This window comes from Mirounga angustirostris, unplaced genomic scaffold, assembly GCF_029215605.1.
Source record: "Mirounga angustirostris isolate CCGP_5_RB_7025 unplaced genomic scaffold, mMirAng1.0.hap1 SCAF_12, whole genome shotgun sequence".
In the NCBI taxonomy this organism is placed as follows: domain Eukaryota; kingdom Metazoa; phylum Chordata; class Mammalia; order Carnivora; family Phocidae; genus Mirounga; species Mirounga angustirostris.
In genome coordinates, this window is record NW_026991720.1 from 105,386,605 (window position 1) to 105,407,225 (window position 20,621).

Sequence of the window (20,621 nt, forward strand, 5' to 3'; positions counted from 1 at the left end):
TATGGATGATTACCTTTTTTTAAAATACATTTTAAAAAAGCAAACTTTTTAAAATTTTAGAATAGTTATAGATTTACAGAAAAATTGCAAAGATAGTACAGAGAGTTCCTGTAGACCTCACACCCATTTTACCTGATTAACATATTATATTAGCCTAGTACATTCATCAATGCACTGTTCATAAACCAGTATTGATAACGACTACTCAAGTCCATGCTTCATTTAGATTTCCTTAGAGTCTACCTGGCATCCCTCTTTCTGTCCCAGGATCGCACGCAGGACAGCACGTGACATTTAGTTGTTATGTCTACTTAGGCTCTTAGCTGTGGCAGTTTGTCAGACTTTCCTTGTTTGAGATGACCTTGACAGTTTCCAGGAGGACTGGTCAGGCATTTGGTAGAATGTCCCTCAAATGAGGTTTGTCTGGTGTGTTTCTCCTAAGTAGACTGAAGTTATGGGTTTTGGCCGAGACACCACGAGGTGGAGCGTCCTTCTCAGCAGATCATGTAAAGGGTGCAGGCTATCCCCGATTTCCCACGGCCAGCATGGACTCCTGTCGCCTGGCCAAGTTCATGTCCGTCAGGTGTCTCCTCGGTAGTTACGCTCCCGCCTTCCGTGCTGTTCACGTGGTGCTATTTGGAGGGAAGTCACCATGTGTGGCCTACACTTAGGGAGTGGGGAGTTGTGCTCCACGTCCTGGAGGGCAGAGTACTTACATCAATTACTTGGAATTCTTCTCCACAGGAAAATAGTCTTATTTGCCTCCGTATGTTCATTCATTCAGTGTGATGTATACTGTATGGACCCACGGACATTCCTTTTTTTTTTTTTTTTTAAGATTTTATTTATTTATTTGAGAGAGAGAGCATGAGAGGGAGGAGGGTCAGAGGGAGAAGCAGACTCCCTGCCGAGCAGGGAGCCCGATGCGGGACTCGATCCCGGGACTCCAGGACCATGACCCAAGCCGAAGGCAGTCGCCTAACCAACTGAGCCACCCAGGCGCCCCCCACGGACATTCCTTTTGTAGTCTGGGCTCTAATATGATACCACTTCACTGTGTTGCTCAGATCGTTCCAGCTTGGGCCATTGGGAGCTCTCTCTGTTGGCTCCTATGTCCCTTTGTCATACGCCCATCATGGAAGGTTCTTCCTTTTTTCCTTGCTGCCTGGCCCTACTAGCAAGTTGGTGCAGGTTCAGCTTGTGTATTTTCTGCCCCTGTCCGAGAATCAGCCATTTCTCCAAGAAGTCCTGGCCCTTCAGTTGGAGATGGGATTCGAACCCAGGATCTGCACTCTGTGTGCACTTTGCTGCTGGGGCATTGCTGCTCTTGGGCTCTCTCAGCCGGGAGAGCAACCAGATATATGTGTGTAAACTGACACACGTATGTGCCCATTTCTATAAATATCTCTACATGTAGCCATCTGTAGCCAGAGGAGGCTTAACTTAGGTTCATGCTGATGCTTCCAGCTCTAATTCATCGCCACACGAATCATTCTGGACTCCTCCCCGGCTTCTCTGTAAGTAAGCTCCCGTGCCAGTATTGAGAAGCCTCATTCCACCACCCGCACAACTTGCTTGATCGCTCACCTCCCTTATATGTGGGTAGTATCTTCACAGATGATAGCCCACACCCCCACGGGAAACAACTTTAGGATGAAGCGTCTCTTTTTAGCTCCTTTTGCCTTTAGTCTTAGACTCCGTTCATTTCCAGACGTACTTAGGTCAGCCTTTTTTCTCCCAGCCCATTCAGTGAGGCTGCTTCACACATTTGTGATGCGATTTGTTTTGCTACATTCTGCATTCCAGTCTGGTGTTACGAAATCATGCCTGTGAAAGATCCATTCAAAGTTCAGGACAGGCCAAGGGGTATTAATGTGACAATTAGGAAACACTGATTTTTCAGGTTCCATATTACAGCTGTTAAGAAACTACCACCTGTTTAACTTTGGTTTCAAAAAAATAATGCTTTTATTTGAAAAGACAATGAAAATACTCCTCTCATTTCCAACTACAATCTGTGTAAGACAGGGTTTCTTCATGTATTTCCATCAAAACAACATATTGCAATGCAGTGAACGCAAAAGATGTGAGACTCTTGCTATCTTCAATGAAGCCCAACAGTAAAGGGATTTGCTAAAAATGTAAAACTATGCTACTCTTCTCAGTAATCTTAATTGCTTTGAGGAACATTATTCCTTCATAAACATGTAAACATGTAATGTGCTTTTCATGGTTATTTAAAAATGAATAAATATTTAAACATTTTGTCAGTTTTAATATCTGATATGGTAGCTGTAAGAATGACCCACATTAAAGGTCTTTGGAGTCTTCAATAAATGTTAAAGTGAAAATGACTCCAAGAAGTTTCAGGACCACTGCCCTAGGGCAATTCATCTGGTTCTGACTTTATTTACAATTAATTAGAGCCCCTGGACCCACATAAAAGGTCTTTGGAGTCTTCAATAAATGTTAAAGTGAAAATGACCCCAAGAAGTTTCAGGACCACTGCCCTAGGGCAATTCATCTGGTTCTGACTTTATTTACAATTAATTAGAGCCCCTGGACCCACATAAAAGGTCTTTGGAGTCTTCAATAAATGTTAAAGTGAAAATGACCCCAAGAAGTTTCAGGACCACTGCCCTAGGGCAATTCATCTGGTTCTGACTTTATTTACAATTAGTTAGAGCCCCTAGACCCACATAAAAGGTCTTTGGAGTCTTCAATAAATGTTAAAGTGAAAATGACCCCAAGAAGTTTCAGAACCACTGCCCTGGGGCAATTCATCTGGTTCTGACTTTATTTACAATTAATTAGAGCCCCTAGACTGTGAAGATACATGTTCATTGGTCGATATTAGTCCAGTCGAGATGGTAGCATTGCTATCGCTAGAGAAGTTAACCTAGGGTTTCATCATTTTGTAGGACACCAGCCAACTTCGTACCCAACGAGCAGTCTTCCTGTTTCTCCAAGTGTTGGTAAATACCCAGTTCCTCCAAATGCTCTTGGAACCGGTCCTACCCTATCACTGCTTCCCTCATTAATTCAGTCTCGTCGAAGGGCAGCTTTGGCAGGTGCTCACTCCGTGTCTGCACGGGCGTGGTGTTTGGGGCCCGCTGAGGATCGTGCTTGGGCGGACACCGAGGACACGGCGTGTGCCGAGCGTTATGTACGCAGACGATGCACACGCGAGAGCACGCAACCCACGCGTACATATGCGTGTCTCACGACCACGGCACGGCACAGCCTCCACCCTGCAACGAGCTCGTTCCACTGAGTGTTCGTGCCCGCTCGCCAGCGCGCGTTCACTCCCGGCGCCGTTAGCCGGACACACGCCGCCCGCCCGCTGCGGGGACCCGGCCCCCCAGACCGGCTCTCCACCCGGAAAGGGGCGGCGCTCCGCCCACCACGTGACAACACCGGGCTCACGTGACGCGGCCCAAGCCACACCCCTTCCGCCCGTTTGCAACATGGCCGCTGGGCGCCCTCGGTGCCGCCGTGCCGGGCCTTCCCGCGCCTAGGAGCCCCTTAGGGGCTCGCGTGTGGTTCTCCGCGAGGCTGCGCGGGAAAGCCGGCCGGCGGCGGGGGCGGGGCTGCGGTGCGGGCGCCCCGGTGCCACCCGGCCGGGCCCGACGAGCGGCGGCCGGGCGGGCGCGGGCCGGAAGTTGCGCTGGCGGCGGAGCCGTTACCGCAGCGAGCCGGAAGTGGCCGTGGGCCGGCGTCCGGGCGGCGCCCGCGGTGAGCAGCGTCTCTGCGGCCGGCGACGCCATGGAGCCCGGGGCGGCCGAGCTGTACGACCAGGCCCTGCTGGGCATCCTGCAGCACGTGGGCAACGTCCAGGACTTCCTGCGCGTGCTCTTCGGCTTCCTCTACCGCAAGACGGACTTCTACCGCCTGCTGCGCCACCCGTCCGACCGCATGGGCTTCCCGCCCGGGGCGGCGCAGGCCCTGGTGCTGCAGGTAGCGCGCGGCGGGCGGGCGGGCGGCCGCGGGCGCGGGGTGCGGGGCGGGGGGAGCCCTCCGCTCCGGCCTCAGTTTCCCCCCGACGCTCCCCGGCCCCGCCTCCCGCGCGCTCGCCGGGACGCCGCTGGAGTTCCTGGCCTGCGGGAGCGGGCGCGGGCGCGGCCGGCGCTCGGGTGCGGGCGGGAGCCCGCGGGGGCGGGAGGGCGGGGAGGGCGGGGGTCCGGCCGTCCCCGCGGGGCGCGCTGCGTGCGCGCTGGGGACGGGGAGCGGGCACGACGCGGCGAGCAGGCGTGTGCCGACGGCGCGCGCGTCGTCAGCGGCCGCACGCGTCGGCCGAGCGCCGGCGACCAGCCTGGCCCGGGACGCGGTGACAGCGCCGTGCAGGGCCGACCAGGGAGCGGGGTAGGGGCGGTGGTCTGGAAGTCAGAGGAACGTCTTGAGGGCAGCTGGGGTTGAGCCTGGCGGTGGGACCCTGAGAAGGTGGAACTGCTGGGGGCACCTCCCGTGGCTCCGTGGTGCTTCACGTCTAGTTTGCTGGGCGCCGGCCGCTGGCGTCTCCTGAAGTGCTGCTGCGAGCGGCGGCTGGCCGGGTGTCTCGGTCCTCCGCTTGGGTGGAGACGCAGGAGCTCGGGCTGTCGGAGCGACCGCCGGGGTGATGGGCTCCGTTCCGGGGCTTCGGTGGCCGGAAGGCTGTCGGACGGCTTCCCAGAGGCCCTTAGGGAAGGAAGTGCCCCGAAATCGATACGGTCCGGCCTTGCGTCGCAGATGAGGTGCCCTTTCAGCAGGGTTAGCTGATTTCGCCAAACTCCTCGTGGAGCTGGAGCGCAGCACCTCATCGGCAGGGTTCCAGATCCTTCCGCTCTGTTACTTGGTCCATAGCAGGGTGGGAGAACATCAGTAGCTCGCAGGAAGGACGTGGAGAAGCAGAAGGAAGGTTTACTGAGCACCCAGATGTACTAGTTTCCACCTCAGGTGTTACTTTATTTTATTTTTTATTTTTTTAAAAGATTTTGTTTATATATTTGGCAGAGAGAGACACAGCGAGAGAGGGAACACAAGCAGGGGCAGAGGGAGAGGGAGAAGCAGGCTTCCCGCCGAGCAGGGAGCCCGATGCGGGGCTCGATCCCAGGACCCTGGGAGCATGACCTGAGCCGAAGGCAGACGCTTAACGACTGAGCCACCCAGGCGCCCCCAGTTCTTTCTAATTCAAGGGTGCACTTGAATCATCTCTATTTTGTATCATTAAATTTCCCTTCTACTGGACCATTTTATTATTATTATTATTATTATTTTTAAAGATTTATTTACTTATTTGAGAGAGCGAGAATGAGAGAGAGAGCGAGCGAACATGAGAGGGGGAGGGTCAGAGGGAGAAGCAGGCTCCCCGCTGAGCCGGGAGCCCGATGTGGGGCTCGATCCCAGGACCCTGGATCATGACTTGAGCCAAAGGCAGACGCTCAACGACTGAGCCACCCAGGCGCCCCCTCAGGTGTTACTTTATTTAATCCCACGAACCTGAAAGGTTGGCCTTTGCCCTTGTTGCACAGATGATCTGGTCACAGTGTATGACGTGGCTGTTCTGTCTCAGACCTGGGGACCAGTTTAATGAAGGGCTGAGTCGGAGATGATCTGTGGTTTCAAACTGGAACCAGTGACTGGAATGGTGATAATGCGGCCACTGAGCTGCGCCCTGAGTTGAGGGGGAGAAGTGTAGTTTTAGACAAGTTGGAAGAGCAGACGGAAGTCCCTGCTCGCGGGCTTTTGGAACCACGGGGCAGGGTGTTGCGGGAGATGAGGAACCAGAGTGGTTTGAGGGAAAGAAGAGCTGACCGTGGAGGGCAGCACCTGGGGGGATGATCTCAGCGGAGGGATGGGAGAAGCAGGGGCTGCATGCGCGGTTGGGGATGAAGGCAGTGGGCAGGGCAGGAGGGTCCACAGAAACCCAGGGGCCGCTTTCCAGCGTTTCCTGGAGTTGGTTCTAACAGTCTGCGGTGCCTGAGGACCTTTAAGAGAGCAGACGTGCCCCGGGTGTTTTGTCGGGCAGCTGAGGGCGAGTCCCGGGGAGCTGTTGTTCTCTGCTTGATACCCTGTGCTCGTCCTGGGTCCAGTTTGAGAAGCCTGCTTACTGAGGCCTGTTGCCCAAGAATCAGGAAGGACGGCTCCGTGTGGGCCTCACTGAACCTGCTGGGAGAGTCCTCTGTGTCAGCAGAGAAGGTTGACGGGAGGTCACAGACCTCTCTGCCAGCCCCACAGAGCTGTGGTTGTCGAGCGTGGAGCCACGGGAGTGGCGAAGCAGGCGACAGGTTAGAGGAGGGTGGAGGGGGCAGAGTCGGCAGATGCCGTGGAGCATCGGGCCCTGCGTCCAGGGAGGTCCCAGGGCTGAGGGGCAGGGTTAGGATGAAGGGCTGGGCCGTCAGGGTGAGTGCCTCTGAGGGTGAAGTCAGTGCTATAAACACGGGGCTGGGAGGTGTCGTGTCCGGGGCTCAGGTTCCCGGAGGGAGTAGAAGTGGGTCTGGGATCGATGCCTGGTTTCCGCCTTAGCATCACATGGGTCTTCCTCTGCGTGTGTGGCCTTTCTGTGGAGTGCCACTTGGATGAGCTTGGTTTTTCCTCATCTTTGAAACTTCAGTGCTGCCTTGCTCACAGCATCTTCCTGAAGGTTTTGAGAGAACGTAAGAGCATTTGGCGTAGTTCAGTAGTTAGTGACTTTCTGTTTTGTCTTCCTGCTCTGTGCGGGGAACGGGACTATTTGATAGACGTGTGCATTCTAGCCTCTTGGAACAGGGCTCCGACCCACCTGTCACCATTTTTTTAGAGCAGTTTTAGGTTCAGGGCACAGCGGAGGGGCTGGTACAGAGTTCCCGAGCACCTTCTGTCTCCACCAGAGGGGGCCTTTGCTGCAGTCCATGAACCCGTGCGCCTTCCACCCCGGAACACCCAAGCCCTGGTTGGCTTTAGTGTTCTCTCTTGGTGATGCGCATTTTCTGCGGTTTGGACAAACATATAATGACAGGTATCCACCACACAGAGTATGTTCCACTGCTGGAAAAATCTCCTGTGCTCCACTTACTCGTTCCTTCCTCCCACCCCAGATCTTTACCGTCTCCGTTGTTTTACCTTTTCCAGAATGTCCTAGAATTGGAATCATGCAGAATATGTATAGACTTTTTTGATTGGCTTCTTTGACTTAGTAACGTGATTTCAGTTTCCTCCAGGTCTTTTCACGGCGTGATAGCTCATTTCATTTTAGCACAGAGTGATAAATATTCCCCTGTCTGGATGGACCGTTCACCCACCAACAGACACCTTGGTTGCTGCCGAGTTGTGGCATTTATGAATGACGCTGCTGTAACACCCGTGTGCAGGTTTCTGTATGGATGTGTTTTCAACTCCTCTGGGGACATAGCAGGGAGCAAGGTTGTCCCCCCAGCCCCCCAAGGAGACTCTCCCAGCCGTCCTGCCTCCAGCTACCGTAGATGGCCCCACCTCTCAGAGCTGTGGCATTTCCTCCGGTAGTCTCCTGGGGAACGTGCGCCTTTCTTCAGGGTCTGCTGCAGAGCCCCTTCCTCCCAAGGAACTTTCGTAGATTTCCAGGACTGGAGTGAGCATCTGTATGCTTATCGTGAGGGACCACAGCTGCTCCTCATGCCCCTCCTGTTGGCATTGCCGCGAGTGGGTCTGTGCCCGTGAAAGGTGCACACGAAACGCCGTGTTTCCGGTGTCCTTTGTGAGTGGAGAGTCCCAGCGCTTGCATGGATGTCACTGTGTCCCAGGAAAGGGTAAGGGCTGGTCCTCACACCACAGTCCAGTTCTTAGAGGGCGGGAGCTGTCGTTTGGATTTTTTGTGTTCCTTGCCTGTTGTAGGCACGTTGTAGGTTGTTTGTGGAATTGATTGCCAAGTTCTCTTTCTTTTTTTAAAGATGACATATTTATTTGTCAGAGAGAGAGAGCGCATTAGCAGGGGCAGAGGCAGAAGCAGACTCCCCGCTGAGCAGGGAGCCCAGTGCGGGGCTCGATCCCAGGACCCCGGGATCACAACCTGAGCCGAAGGCAGGCACTTAACTGACGGGGCCCCCCAGGCGCCCCCATTGCCAGGTTTCTGAGAGCCACACGTCGCCTGCATCTGTGCAGTGTGGGGAGACGGCAGCAGCCTGGTTCTCTGGTTTATGCTTTGTGGTTTCAGCTCGATTCTCATCTTCTCTTCTTGAGCCTAAGTTGTTGGCACCTTTGCAGCTCTTGGTACCAGGACGGTGTGTTCTTTCCATGGCAAACAAGTCTTACTGGGCGCTGTGAATAAAAGGAGGACAGAGAGACCACGTAGTGACGCATCCTTTGGTCCCCGGAGTTGGGCTCATGGGCGTGTAGGTGTCATGGCCTGCAGGGTTTCAGTTCTGCTGATGCTGGAACGCCTGTTAAAGATTGCTTCGGAGCAGCTTCGGGTGAAGTTGAAGTGTGTTGGCGTTGTGCGAACATGTTGTGGTCTCCTGTTTTGTCATCCTCTTCTGAACCAGAGTTTACTACCTTCCTACGGCATGTGTGGTCTAGTACTGGGCAGGCGAACTCATTGTCGGATTGCTGTTTGATTTTAGGTATTCACGGCCTTCGACCACATGGCCCGTCAGGACGACGAGAAGAGGAGGAAGGAGCTGGAGGAGAAGGCCAGGAGGAAGGAGGCAGAGGAGTCCGTGGCGGCCGCCGTTGAGCAAGAGCCAGTCCCCGCCCCGGGACAGGAGGTGGAGGTTGGCCTCGGCGCAGACTCGGGCGGGCCTCAGGGACCACCGGGCCCACGGGGTGCCGGGCCGGAGGCGGCCCCCAGCTCGGGGGAGGCAGAGCCTCCAGGGGCTCAGGCGGGTGCCCCCGAACTGCCGAAGGAACCCCCAGCTCTTCCCAAGTAAGGATTTCTACTTTGCGGTTCCTTTCTTGCTTGGCAGCTGGTGGTTAGCTTGGTCCAGGAGTGGTTCTCCCCTGGTGCCACGCCGACTGTGTCCGCATTTATGTTTGTAAACTGCGTTACGGGGCTTTGGGTACACGGGACGGGAGGTCAGTTGGCTGCTGTCTTTTCCTCCCTCGAAGGCGGGTAGTAAGCTGCCTGTCGTACGGCCAGCTCAGAGCCGCAGTTAGAGCACTGGGCGCCCAGCGGCCTTCCCTGAGACCTGCCCGCCTGTGTGGCCCAGTGGCTCGGGGTCTCGGCTCTGTCCTTTCTCTTCGGAGCACTCCTGGGGTGCGGGCCCCTGGTCCTGTCGGTGGCATGGGTGACCGTGGGCCCAGAGTCCCCTTGGAGACTGCCACTTAGTGAATGGATTACCTGGCACGCAGTGTTACCTGTGGCTCGGTGTTCTCCTTTGTAAAGTGGAGGTGAGAGGGCCGGCACCTGCCTCAGGCTGCTGCCGCTGTCACCGGGGCCGAGGCCGCGTGGCTGGCGCGACACCCTGGTTGCCGGTCCTTCACCGCTCCACGTGGGTGCACAGGCTGCTCGCTCCCGTGTGGGAGCCGTGGTGGGCTCTGAAAGGCAGCCTGATGCTCCCGGCCTGCTCCGTTCTAGCACAGTCCTCCGTCTTCCGTCTTGGATAGGACTGCTCCCGCCGTCGTCCCTCCTCTGTCCTAACTTCCCTGCGGTTCTTCCTTCTCCGTGCATCTCTCTGACCCTGTTCCTGTGTCTCTGTGGTTCCTGGATAGCGAAGCAAAGCCAACAGTCTGCAGTGACGTAAAACGCAGAGTTGGTGGGGGGGATACATTTTGTGAAGCTGATGGGGGGCAAAAGTGCAGAGGCGAAAGGCCAGGCTGAACCGTGGGGTTCAGAGACCGCAGTGTCGGGTGCACGAATGGGCTGGTGCAGAAGAGCAGGGCGTGCATATGGAACTTGGGTCAAGAAGGGGCAAAGTGGGGTCCGGGACCTGGATGTGGACGGGTTCTTGGGCAGAGGGCGGAGATCCGATAGTTACTTTCAGCCCAAAGATCTTTTTCCAGCATTTCCCGTAGTGTAGTGCAGGTCTGCTGCTGAGGCATCCTTTCCGCTTTCAGTTGTCTGAAAGTCTTTATTTGATCCTCATTTCTGAGAATGTGTTTGCTGTCTGTAGAATTCCAGGCTGACACTTCTTTTTCAACACTTTAAAGAATTCTGTTGTCTTCTGATAAGTAAGTGTTCTTTGTTCCCCTTTATGGGTCCTCTGGGTGGTTGTAAGGTAGTTATGATTAGTCTCAGTGATCTGGTTACCACCTGCTTTGGGGTGGTGTTCTCCGAGTTTGCACCGCTGGGGTTTCTGGGCTTTGTTCTGCCCTGTCGTGTGTACCCCTTTTTGAGACTCTCTTCCTCCTTTGGAGCGGTTTCTATTGCCCTGTCGTCGCCTTTATTGTCTTTTCTCCTTTAGTGTCTAATCCTCAGTTAAACTCCTCAGTATGATTTTATTTCATATAATGGATTTTTCGGCTCTGCATTTCCTGTTGATTCTCTTCTATGGCTTTGATCTCTACCTTCGTTGTTTCTCTTGAAGTTGTTTAATATGTTTGTAATAGCTGTTTAAAGACTTGATCTGCTAATTCCATCATTTCTGTAATGTTTTGTTTTGTTGGCTGCTTTCTCCTGATTTTGGGTCACATTTTCCTTCTTTACATATCTGGTAATTTTTTTTTTTTAAAGATTTTATTTAACTGAGAGCGAGCCAGTGCGTGCGTGTGCAAGTAGGGGGAGAGGGAGAGAGAGAATCTCAAGCAGACTCTGTGTTGAGCGAGGAGCCTGACTCCGGGCTCGATCTCAGGACCCCAAGATCACAACCTGAACCGAAATCAAGAGTCAGATACTTAACCCCACTGAGCGACCCAGGCGCCCCATATCTGGTAATTTTTTATTGGATGCCTGCCATTGTGGACGTTATGTAGCTGCATCTCTGGGTTTTGTTTTCTTCCTTTAAAGAGTGTTGAGTTTTGTTCTCAAAGGTAGTTATTTGCAGATCAATATGATCTTTCAGAAGCTTGTTTTTAAACTTGTGGGGGTATGTCCATAGCAACTTTGATTCTACGGCTAGTTCTCCTTGTTCTAGAACATGGCCCTGTTGGGTTCTCCAGAATGTTCTGTTGTTGCTGCTTGAAACAGGAACACCTTCCACCCCTTTGTTAGCTTTGGGGTCATGCGGGCTAGTTCCCAGGAGTGTCTGCCCTCCCCCTTGCGTCACACTCGGGGACAGGTGACTGCAAAGACCCAGAGACCCTGTGCAGTTTTCTGAGTTCTTTCTCTGTGTAGCTGCCCTGTTCTAGGGGGTCTTTGCATAAAATATTTAGATATCAGAGTGAAGACTGAGCATACAGTTAATCACTTTAGTTTTATTTATTCCAGCATTAGTCGTTTCAGCAAAATTTTGGAAGAAAGTGCTGCATTTTCATTTGGGGAATGGTTATGGACATTTATAAACTGTTTTAAAGAGGCTGACTGATGTGGGGATGGTGACGGCCCATTTTCTGTGGCAGCCTGGCCGGGCCCCATCCCTGGGTGTTGCTGAGAGGGTGTGTGGTGGAGGTGCTCAGCGTCCACGACCAGGTGGCTTCCGGTAAGGGTCATCATCTCAGGTGACCCGAGTGGGCTTGACCGTCCGTTGAAGGGCACTGAAGGCAGAGCCAGGGCTTCCCTGAAGCCGAAGAAATCCCCGCCATGGACGGCAGCTTCACCCCCTTTCTGGCCTGCCCTGTGGGCTGTAGAGTGGCTCAGCCAGCCACCGCGGCTACGTGCGCCGTTCCTGATGCAGCTCTCTGAATGCGTGCGCGGATGTGCTGCTGGTTCTGTCTCTGGTGAACCCTGATGTTCGCAGACACTCTTGTCCTGGAGTATTGTGTGACAGGAGCAGTTTTCAAAGGGATAATGAATTTGGAAACATTGGAGGTTGTAGGCATGCAGAGGAAAAGGCCAGCAGGAAATCGGTGATGAGTAGTGGTTGTCAGGAAGTGGTGGATTTGGGTCTCATTGTCCTCGTCCCCCCAGTACTCTCTTTCCTAATTTTCCTGCAGTGAACATACATTTTATTTTGCTGATATTTTTTTTGCATTTTATTTATTATTTTTTAAGATTTTATTTATTTATTTGATGTGGGGGGGGGAGTGAGCACGAGCAGGGGGAGCGGCAGGCAGAGGGGGAAGCAGGCTGCCCGCCGAGCAAGGAGCCCGATGTGGGACTTGATTCCAGGACTCTGAGATCATGACCTGAGCTGAAGGCAGATACTTAAGTGAGTCACCGAGGTGCCCCCCCCTTTTTTTGCATGTTAAAAATAATTCTTACAGGAGCAAAGAAGAGCAAAGGGTCTTCGTCTCTGAGCGTTGACCCCCTTGCCTTCTCCTCTCTTTCACAGCAAAGTTCGGAGTCATCTTTCATCCATCGGTACAGGGATTGCTGGCCATTCCCGGCACAAGAGTGGATCTTGTGAGACAGGCATATGTCCCCATTACATTACAGAGGAGATTGGCTTATCATCCAAGGTCTTATCTTGACTCATGGAAGAGGAAAAGAAAGTGAGCAAATTATTGAAATAATGGAAGAGTGGCTTAAGGCTCTATGCCCAGCATGGAGCCCAATGCATTGCTTGAACTCATGACCTTAAGATCAAGACCTGAGCTGAGATCAAGAGTCAGACACTCAACCAACTGAGCCACCCAGGCGTCCCAAGAGTGACAAGAATTTTCAACAATAAGATTATTTTCTGACAAAACTAATAACTGTACTTTGACACGTATAGATAATTTTTAAAATCGTTTTCCATCAATTATCTTTGCTGTTGCTGAAGTCATGGCTTTCTTATTGCTCCCCGACGCTACCTCTAGGGCACGGGAAACAGGCCTAAAAGGACATTAAAGAATTTATATCAGTAGGAATAATTTTTATTACAAAATTCGTATTTTCTTGACGATATTATTAAAAAGTAAAAAAAGAAAGGAATTCCTACAAACCTTATCCAAAGAGAGGATTTGGTTGTGATTCCTGGGTTGGGAATGGCTGCCTTGTTGTCTCACAGAGACCCAGTTTTTCTGTTCTTGAACCAACAAGTTGTGTCCTGGGCTAGAATCAGAGCGAGCTGCATGAGTTTGGGGCCAGCGTGGGTCCAGAGCGACAGGGGCGTGTGCCGGGAAACCTGGTGCCGCAGGACCGACCCTCCCCGGCCCAAGCACCTTCTTCGCCTTCCGGTACTCACTGGCTTCCCGTGCAGACAGCAGGGGCTTGTGGCTCCCACCTCTGGTTGCAGCGGGCGGGCAGTGTTGTGGAAGGTCTGGAAAGACAGTGTGGAAGCCGTCCTTCCCTTCGTTCTCCCTTCAGTGCTGCCCCTCGTGCCTCCCGTCAGTGCCCCGGATGGTGTGTCCTGTAAACTGTAGCCCTCTGGGGTTCCGTTGACTGACTGACTGACATAGGTGGGGGCTCTGTATGTGAGCACACGGAAGCACTGCCTGTTCTGCCCCCACCCCCGCCCACCCCGCACGTCCAGAAGCCCCTTACCTGCAGTCTGGGCCTGAGCTGGCTGATTTCTGCTACTCCTGTTTGCCGCCCCCCTGCTGGTGGTCCTGCCCCGTCGGCCGGGAGAGTCACACGTATGCTGCTTGGATCTAAACAGGTTCAGCCTGCACACCGGGGCAGGAAGGGAGACAGCGCGGTGCAGGTTTCTGCGTCCTCCGCGTGCGTGTCTGTCATCGGCTGTTTGTCGTGTGCAGTGCGGTGATGAGGCCTACTTACCGGAGCGTGGCGTGCCTGTCTGCAGACAGGCGAGGCTCCGTAGGCCAGGGTCCCGCTTGCCCCTTTGGAGTCACCCCGTCCCCCATCCAGACCTTGCCAACCACAGCTGTTTTCTGCCCGAGTTGGTGCAGGGTACACTTTCTTTTGTACGTAATTACGTGCTGATTTTTATATTAAAGCCACACGTATAGTATTTTGGGGGTCATTGAGGGGATATTTGAGGGAAACTGAATTGGGTCTGATTTTCCCATCGCTGTGACTTTCATTCTGCGTCCTGCCCTGCTGTCATTGTCAGGACCTTTCCAGGGAAGATGCGGAGTGGGGCCCGCCCCACTGCTTCCAGTGCTCGGTTTTACTCCTTAGAGAGGAGATGGAGTTTGGGCACCCAGAGTTCCCTGTGCACGGAGGGTGGCGTTTGAGGACGTTGTCTGCACGGAGCGTCCACAGCACACCCTCCTACTAGGTGCTGCCTCGAGTCCCGGGCCGCAGGCTCAGAGGACTCCTGAGGGGCTCGGAAGCTTCCGGAACTGCTGCTCAGCACCACTAGTCCCGTGGGAGGAGGGGGACAGAAGCCAACAGCATCAAAGGCCCTGTCGGGCCCCTGTCAGAGCTCCGTGGGGCTCCCCTCTTGCGCTCCATGCCGGGGCTCTTGTTCTGCACGGGGGTCTCCTCCCTGGCCTGGGGTCTGGTCTGCGCCGTGGCCGGCGGAGTTCCTGCAGCCCTTCTCTAGGCCAGAAGGTGTCGCTGTAGGTAACGCAGTGATAATTGCGCTTGCTGGTGCCGGCGTGCCTGCCTGAATCCCCAGAGGCTGCTGCGCCTCGTCTGGCTTTTGCCTTTGTAAGTCACAAACAGAATTCTTTAAACGAGAAGAAGAGACAGGAGAAATAGCAGGGAGTAAATTGTGACGTGGAAATGCTGTCTCTGCCCTGGGAGCCGCGCCTGGGTGAGGGACAGGTGCTCCCTGCTGCCGATGCTGAGCGGCGGTGCGTGTGCTGGGTACACCCAGGCCGTCCGCCCCCTGCACAGGATGGGGTGTCCGGGAACCACTGGCGTGCTGACCCCCCCCCCCCCGGAGGCCTGGGAGAGCACGGGGTGCTAGGCAGCTGCTCGGTGCTTTCTCTGGTTGTGGTGGCAGGGCCTTTGTGTGCAGCTGCTGGAGGGGTCCGGGTGCTTCCTGGGCAGGGGATGGCATGGTGTGGAGGGGAGGTTTCAGGCTTCCTAGTCGTACCCTCGCCCTGCTTCTCCCTCCGGTTCCACTGCCCGCTCCTCCGTGCTCCCGTCCGTGCCCGCCCCTCAGCAGAGCCTGGCAGCGCCTCCGTCCCTCCCTTCTCCTGCAGGTCACTGTGCCTCCCCTGAGCCCGTGTCGCATCTCGCCGTCCGCTTGCGCTGCTCGTTCCCACGTGTTCCAGCGCTGGGGCCGAGAGCTGCTCTGCCCTGCGTGAGCGGGGCCCCTGGTGTGTGCGTAGCTCCCTTGGTTCTGGGCCCTCGGTGGCCCTGGGGGGCTGCCAGGAGAGCAGAAGGTGCTGCTCCCTGCCGGGGCGTCTGCTGCCTAAGAGCTGGGTTCTTGGGTTTGTCTCTCAGCAGGCCCTTTGCTTGTTGGTCCCGCCCTTTTGAGGTGCCTGTGGTAGGAGGCCCCTTGGTAGAGCCACGTGGACATACCGAAACGCCACCCCAGAGGGCGAGCATTGGCCGAGTCCGTGCGTCACGCCTGCGGAGCGTGATTCCTGGCGCCCGGGGAGCACTCGCGTGGGTGCGGGCTGCTGTTAACAGAACTGCTGCTCTTGAACAAAACCAAGCCGGCCGTTTCTCTTCTAGTTACGTACGAGGGAGGTTATTCGGAAAAGACAGACAGGTGTCTACAGAATAAGGGCACCCCGCCGTCCCCTGCTGACGTGCTGGGAGCTCTTCTGGCTGCTTGTGTGCGTGTTAGTGTGTGCACACGCGCACAGAGAGGTTTACACAGCCGTATTACGCTGGCTTCTCTCTTGCCGAACCTTGTATGCCGAGCCCCTCCCGCCTCCCTGTTGCTGACTCTGCATTCGTGTCGTCCGCCGTCGAGAGTTGTGTGCCTTGGGAGGCTCTGTGCCCACACGAGGGCGTTGGCTGTCATCGTGCGCTCGGAGAGCAGTGGACAGGAAGCCGGGACCGTGGGGATGTCGGCCTGCCCTCCCTGTGGACGCACGCTCGCCTGCTTAGGGGTCGGTGTTCCGTGGCCCCTGGGGTAGCAGCTGCTGCCTGGCCCTCTGAGCACTCGCTCTGAAACCGCCCCTTCTCTACGGACCTCGGGCCTCCGAGCCCTCCGCAGGCTGTGATCTAGGTCCCGAGGCAGGAAGTCCGATTTCGGTTGTCCGTTACGAGTACTTATTTTCTTTCTAGAAGCTGCGTTTTTTCATTCTGCAATGCATTTGTAGCCGACAGGCTTCGGTTTTAGAAGAGGTTCGCCTCACGTCTTACAACAGTGACTTCTGTTGCCTGTGTTCAATCCTGAAAGCGTGTGGGAGCGATGACCTGGCGTCCCAGCCTGTAGGGTGGAGGGCCGCGGGGAGTGCGCGTGTGCGTCGGAGGGGGGCTGTAGGAAACCCGGGGAGCTCGTCCCCCTGGAAGTGTGTGTTTCCAGATGGAGGACCCAGTGTGCTGCTTTTTACAGGGGAAGAGATTTGCTTAAAACCATACAGTTAACCATACATAGGGCCAGGGTTAGGGGAACTCAGGCAAGAGTCCGTGTGCTCAGAGGCCTGAACTTGGCTGTGTTTGCTTCGCTGTGTTAAGAAAAAAGCAACTATTAGCAGAACCATCTGACAGATGCTTTTTAGAAGTAAAATGGCCTGCTTGTAGTTAAATGTTTTTCTAGGACAGTAGAGAACGTGACTTTGTATGCTAGCTTGTTTCTTTTTCATTGAAAAAGACATATATGCACCTTTCAAAAAATGCATTAGGTAGAATTTAAATACAAAGGAGAGCAGTGCTCTCTGAACCCCCATGCGCTCGCGTCAGCCTCGTTACCTGACCTTTCCCCCCCTCAGGCGTCATCGTAAAGCAAATTCTACTTCGTCATTTCATCTGTAAATATTTAAAACCAGTGTTTAGGGGCGAGACCCGCGTCGGCTCCCTACTCGGTGGGGAGCCTGCTTTTGCCTCTTCCTCTACTGTTCCCCCGCTTGTGCTCTCTCTCTGTCAAATAAATAAATAAAATCTTAAAAAAAAACCCAAACCAGTATTTAAGCTTCCAGTTTTCTTTCTATATTGTACTTAAATAGTAATAAAGATTTGTTGAGATCTACAAATAAGGCTCCAGCCACACATCATTTATTTCTTTTATTTTCTCACAATTTATTTGTTAAAAAAACAAACAAACCCGGGGCGTCTGGCTGGCTCAGTTGGTGGAGCATGTGAATCTCGATCTCGGGGTCGTGAGTTCAGGCCTGATGTTGGCCTGCAGCTCACCTGAAAGAACATCAGGCTGTGGTATGTTGAGTTTCCCACTCTCTGATTGTTACGCGGTGAAGTAGATTGGCAGTTAAATTTAGGGTGAGTATTTTTGAAAGTTACAAGAGTGTAGTGGAAGTGAGTTCTCCCTAAAGGGGACCATTGCGCATGCTTTCTTTTGCAACTGTTATGTTTTATACCATTTTTATTTTTCATCTTTGCGTGTATAGTCTCTCTCCTGTCCCCCGTTCCGTACGCTGTGTTGTGTGTGGACTTTCTGTTACACCTCCGAGGGTGCTGGGGGGTCTCCTGGTGCATCCATCTGCTTTGTTGGGTCCTCACGGTGCCCTGTTCAGGTCCACATGCTGCAGTGAAGGACCCAGCCCGGCTGTGTTGGAGAATGTTGGAGATGAGCCGTGGAACTGGGGTTGGCCTTGAAATCACTGGGGCTTTAAAATGCTGATTCCTGGGCCCGCCCGCCGCGATCTGATTGCGTTGTCCTGGGTGGGCCATGTGTCAGGATTTTCAGAAGCTTTCCCGGTGACTCTCACTGTAGCCCAGGTTCCTCCCGACGGCCTCCCAGTGTCCCACGCGGTGCTGCAGGGTCGCTGTTCAGAGTGTGATGAGGTGGTTCCCGGGCTGCTGCCGTCACAAATGATGCTGCACGTGTGTCTTGGACAATGTGTGTGAATATCTGGGGGACGAATTCCCTGGGCAAGAGTGACTGTTTACCAGGGCTTTATTGTAATATGGTGGTGGTTGTTTTTTTTTTTTAATATTTTATTTATTTATTTGAGAGAGCGCGAGCGAGCACACGCAGGGGAGCCTCAGAGGGAGAGGGAGAAGCAGACTCCCCGCGGAGCAGGGAGCCCCCCGTGGGGCTCGATCCCAGGACCCTGGGATCTTGACCTGAGCCGAAGGCAGACGCTTCACTGACTGGGCGCCCCAGGGGTGCACGTATCTTTTCAGGTTAGCATTTTCATATTCTCTGGGTAAATAACCCAGTAGTGGAATTACTGGATCATATGGTAGTTCTGTTTTTAACTTTTTGAGGAAGCGCCACACTGTTTTCCACAGTGGCTGCACCAGTTTGCATTCCCACCAACAGGGCACGAGGGTTCCTTTTTCCCCATATTCTCACCATATTTCTTGTCATTTTCATTTTAGCCATTCTGACAGGTGTGAGGTGGTATCTTATTGTGGTTTTGATTTGCATTTCCCTGATGATCAGTGATGTGGAGCATCTTTTCATGTGTCTGTTGGCCGTCTGGTTGTCTTCTTTGGAGAAATGTCGGTTCCATGTCTCCTGCCCATTTTTAAACAGGATTACTTGGGTTTTGGGTGTTGACTTGTGTAAGTCCTTTATAGATTTTGGATACTAACCCTTTATCAGGTATGTTTGCAAACATCTTCTCGCATTCCATCGGCTGCCTTTTATTTTGTTGACTGTTCCCTTCGCTGTGCAGAAGCTTTTTATTTTGATGAAGCCCCAATAGTTTATTTTGCTTTTATTTTCCTTGCCTCCGGAGACATATCTAGAAAAATGCTGCTATGGCTGATGTCAGACATTACTGCCGGTGCTCTCTTTCTAGGATTTTTATGGTTTTAGGTCTCACATTTAGGTCTTTCATCCATTTTTGAGTTTATCTTTGTTTGTGGTGTAAGAAAGTGGTCCAGTGTCATTCTTCTGCATGTGGGTTGTCCAATTTTCCCAATACCATTTGTTGGAGAGACTGTCTTTTTCCCATTGGATATTCTTTCCTGCTTTGTCAAAGATCAGTTGACCATAGAGTTGTGGGTCCATTTCTGGGCTTTCTATTCTGTTCTATTGATCTGTGTGTCTATTTTTGTGCCAGTACCATGCTGTTTTTTTTTTTTTAAGATTTCATCTATTTATTTGACAGACAGAGACACAGCAAGAGAGGGAACACAAGCAGGGGGAGTGGGAGAGGGAGAAGCAGGCTCCCCGCAGAGCAGGGAGCCCAATGCGGGGCTCGATCCCAGGACCCCGGGATCAATACCTGAGCCGAAGGCAGACGCTCAACAACTGAGCCCCCCAGGCGCCCCAGGACCATACTGTTTTGATCACTACAGCTTGGTAATAGAGCTGGAAGTCCGGAATTGTGATGCCGCCAGCTTTGCTTTTCTTTTTCAAGATTTCTTTGGCTAATTGGAGGTCTTTTCTGGTCCTGTACAACTTTTAGGATTGTATGTTCTAGGTCTGTGAAAAATGCTTGTGGTATTTTGATAGGGATTGCATTAAATCTGTAGATTGTTTTGGATATGTAGACATTTTAACAATGTTTGTTCTTTCATCCCATGAGCATGGAATGTCTTCCCATTTTTTGGTGTCCTCATCAGTTTCTTTCATGAGTGTTTTATAGTCTCCAGAGCGCAGGTCTTTCACCTCCTTGGTTAAGCTTATTCCTAGGTATTTTATTATTTTTGGTGCAGTTGTAAATGGGATTGTTGTCTTAAGTTCTCTTTTTGCTGCTTCGTTATTAGTGCATAGAAATGTAACAGATTTCTGTATGGTGATTTTGTATCCTGCAGCTTTACTGAATTTGTTAGTTCTAGTAGCTTTTTGGTGGAACCTTTAGGGTTTTCTATATCTAGTGTCATGTCATGTGCAAATAGAGTTTTATTTCTTCCTTACCAGTTTGGATGCCCTTTATTCCTTTTTGTTGTCTGATTGCTGTGGCTAGGACTTCCAGTACTACGATGAATAAAAATGGTGAGAGTGGACTGCCCTATCTTGTTCCTGACCTTAGGGAGAAAGCTCTCAGTTTTTCCCCATTGAGTAGGATATTGTAGGTTTTTCATATAAGGCCTTATGTTGAGGTTTATTCCCTCTAAACCTACTTTGTTGAGGGTCTTTATTGTGAATTGATGTTGTATTTTGTCACATGCTTTTTCTGCATCTATTGAAATAATCATATGGTTTTTATCTTTTCTTTTATTGACGTGATGAATCACATTGATTGGGTTGCAAATATTGAACCACCCTTTGCATCCTGGGAATAAGTGCCACTTGATCGTGGTGAATGATGCTTTTAATGTATTGGTACATTTGGTTTGCTAGTATTTTATTGAGAAATTTTGCATCCGTGTTCATCAGCGATATTGGCCTGTAGTTCTCTTTTTTAGTGGACTCTTTGTCTGAATTTGGTATCAGGGCAATGCTTTTGGCCCCGTTTATCTCGTTCACCCTACATCCCAGCGCCTGGAACTTGCCTGGCACATAGTTGGCACTCGGTACCAGCTGAGTGCATGAATGATTCAAGTTTAAAGTCCGGTCAAAAAATAACCCTTTGAACTTGAGCACATCAGGTGAAGGCTGTGACCTAGTAACATTCTGTGTCCCTTGAGTTTTCAGAGTTCTGCCTTTCACGCTGGCATCTGTTTTGCTTGTCCCTGTCGCCTTTTAGGGCAACTCCGTGTTCTTCAGACTCCCTAGCCGGGTCCTGAAGCCGCTGTGGCATTTCCCTGAGAGGTCAGTTGCTCGGGCTCCCTGGCAGCATGAGCCCCAGCG

The 20,621-nt window shown here is 52.7% G+C and overlaps 1 protein-coding gene across 2 annotated transcripts in view; it reads left to right on the plus strand.

The window, feature by feature from the left end:
* Window positions 1-3,620: 3,620 nt before the first annotated feature.
* Window positions 3,621-20,621, plus strand: part of NUDCD3 (NudC domain containing 3) — a 59,508-nt gene continuing 42,507 nt past the window's right edge. For both annotated transcript variants that reach the window (XM_045864998.3, XM_054505376.2), the window contains exons 1-2: window positions 3,621-3,957; window positions 8,550-8,851. In XM_045864998.3, coding sequence (XP_045720954.1) covers window positions 3,766-3,957; window positions 8,550-8,851 — 494 coding nt within the window. In that variant the 5' untranslated portion in view covers window positions 3,621-3,765. The remainder of the gene's footprint in view (window positions 3,958-8,549; window positions 8,852-20,621) is intronic.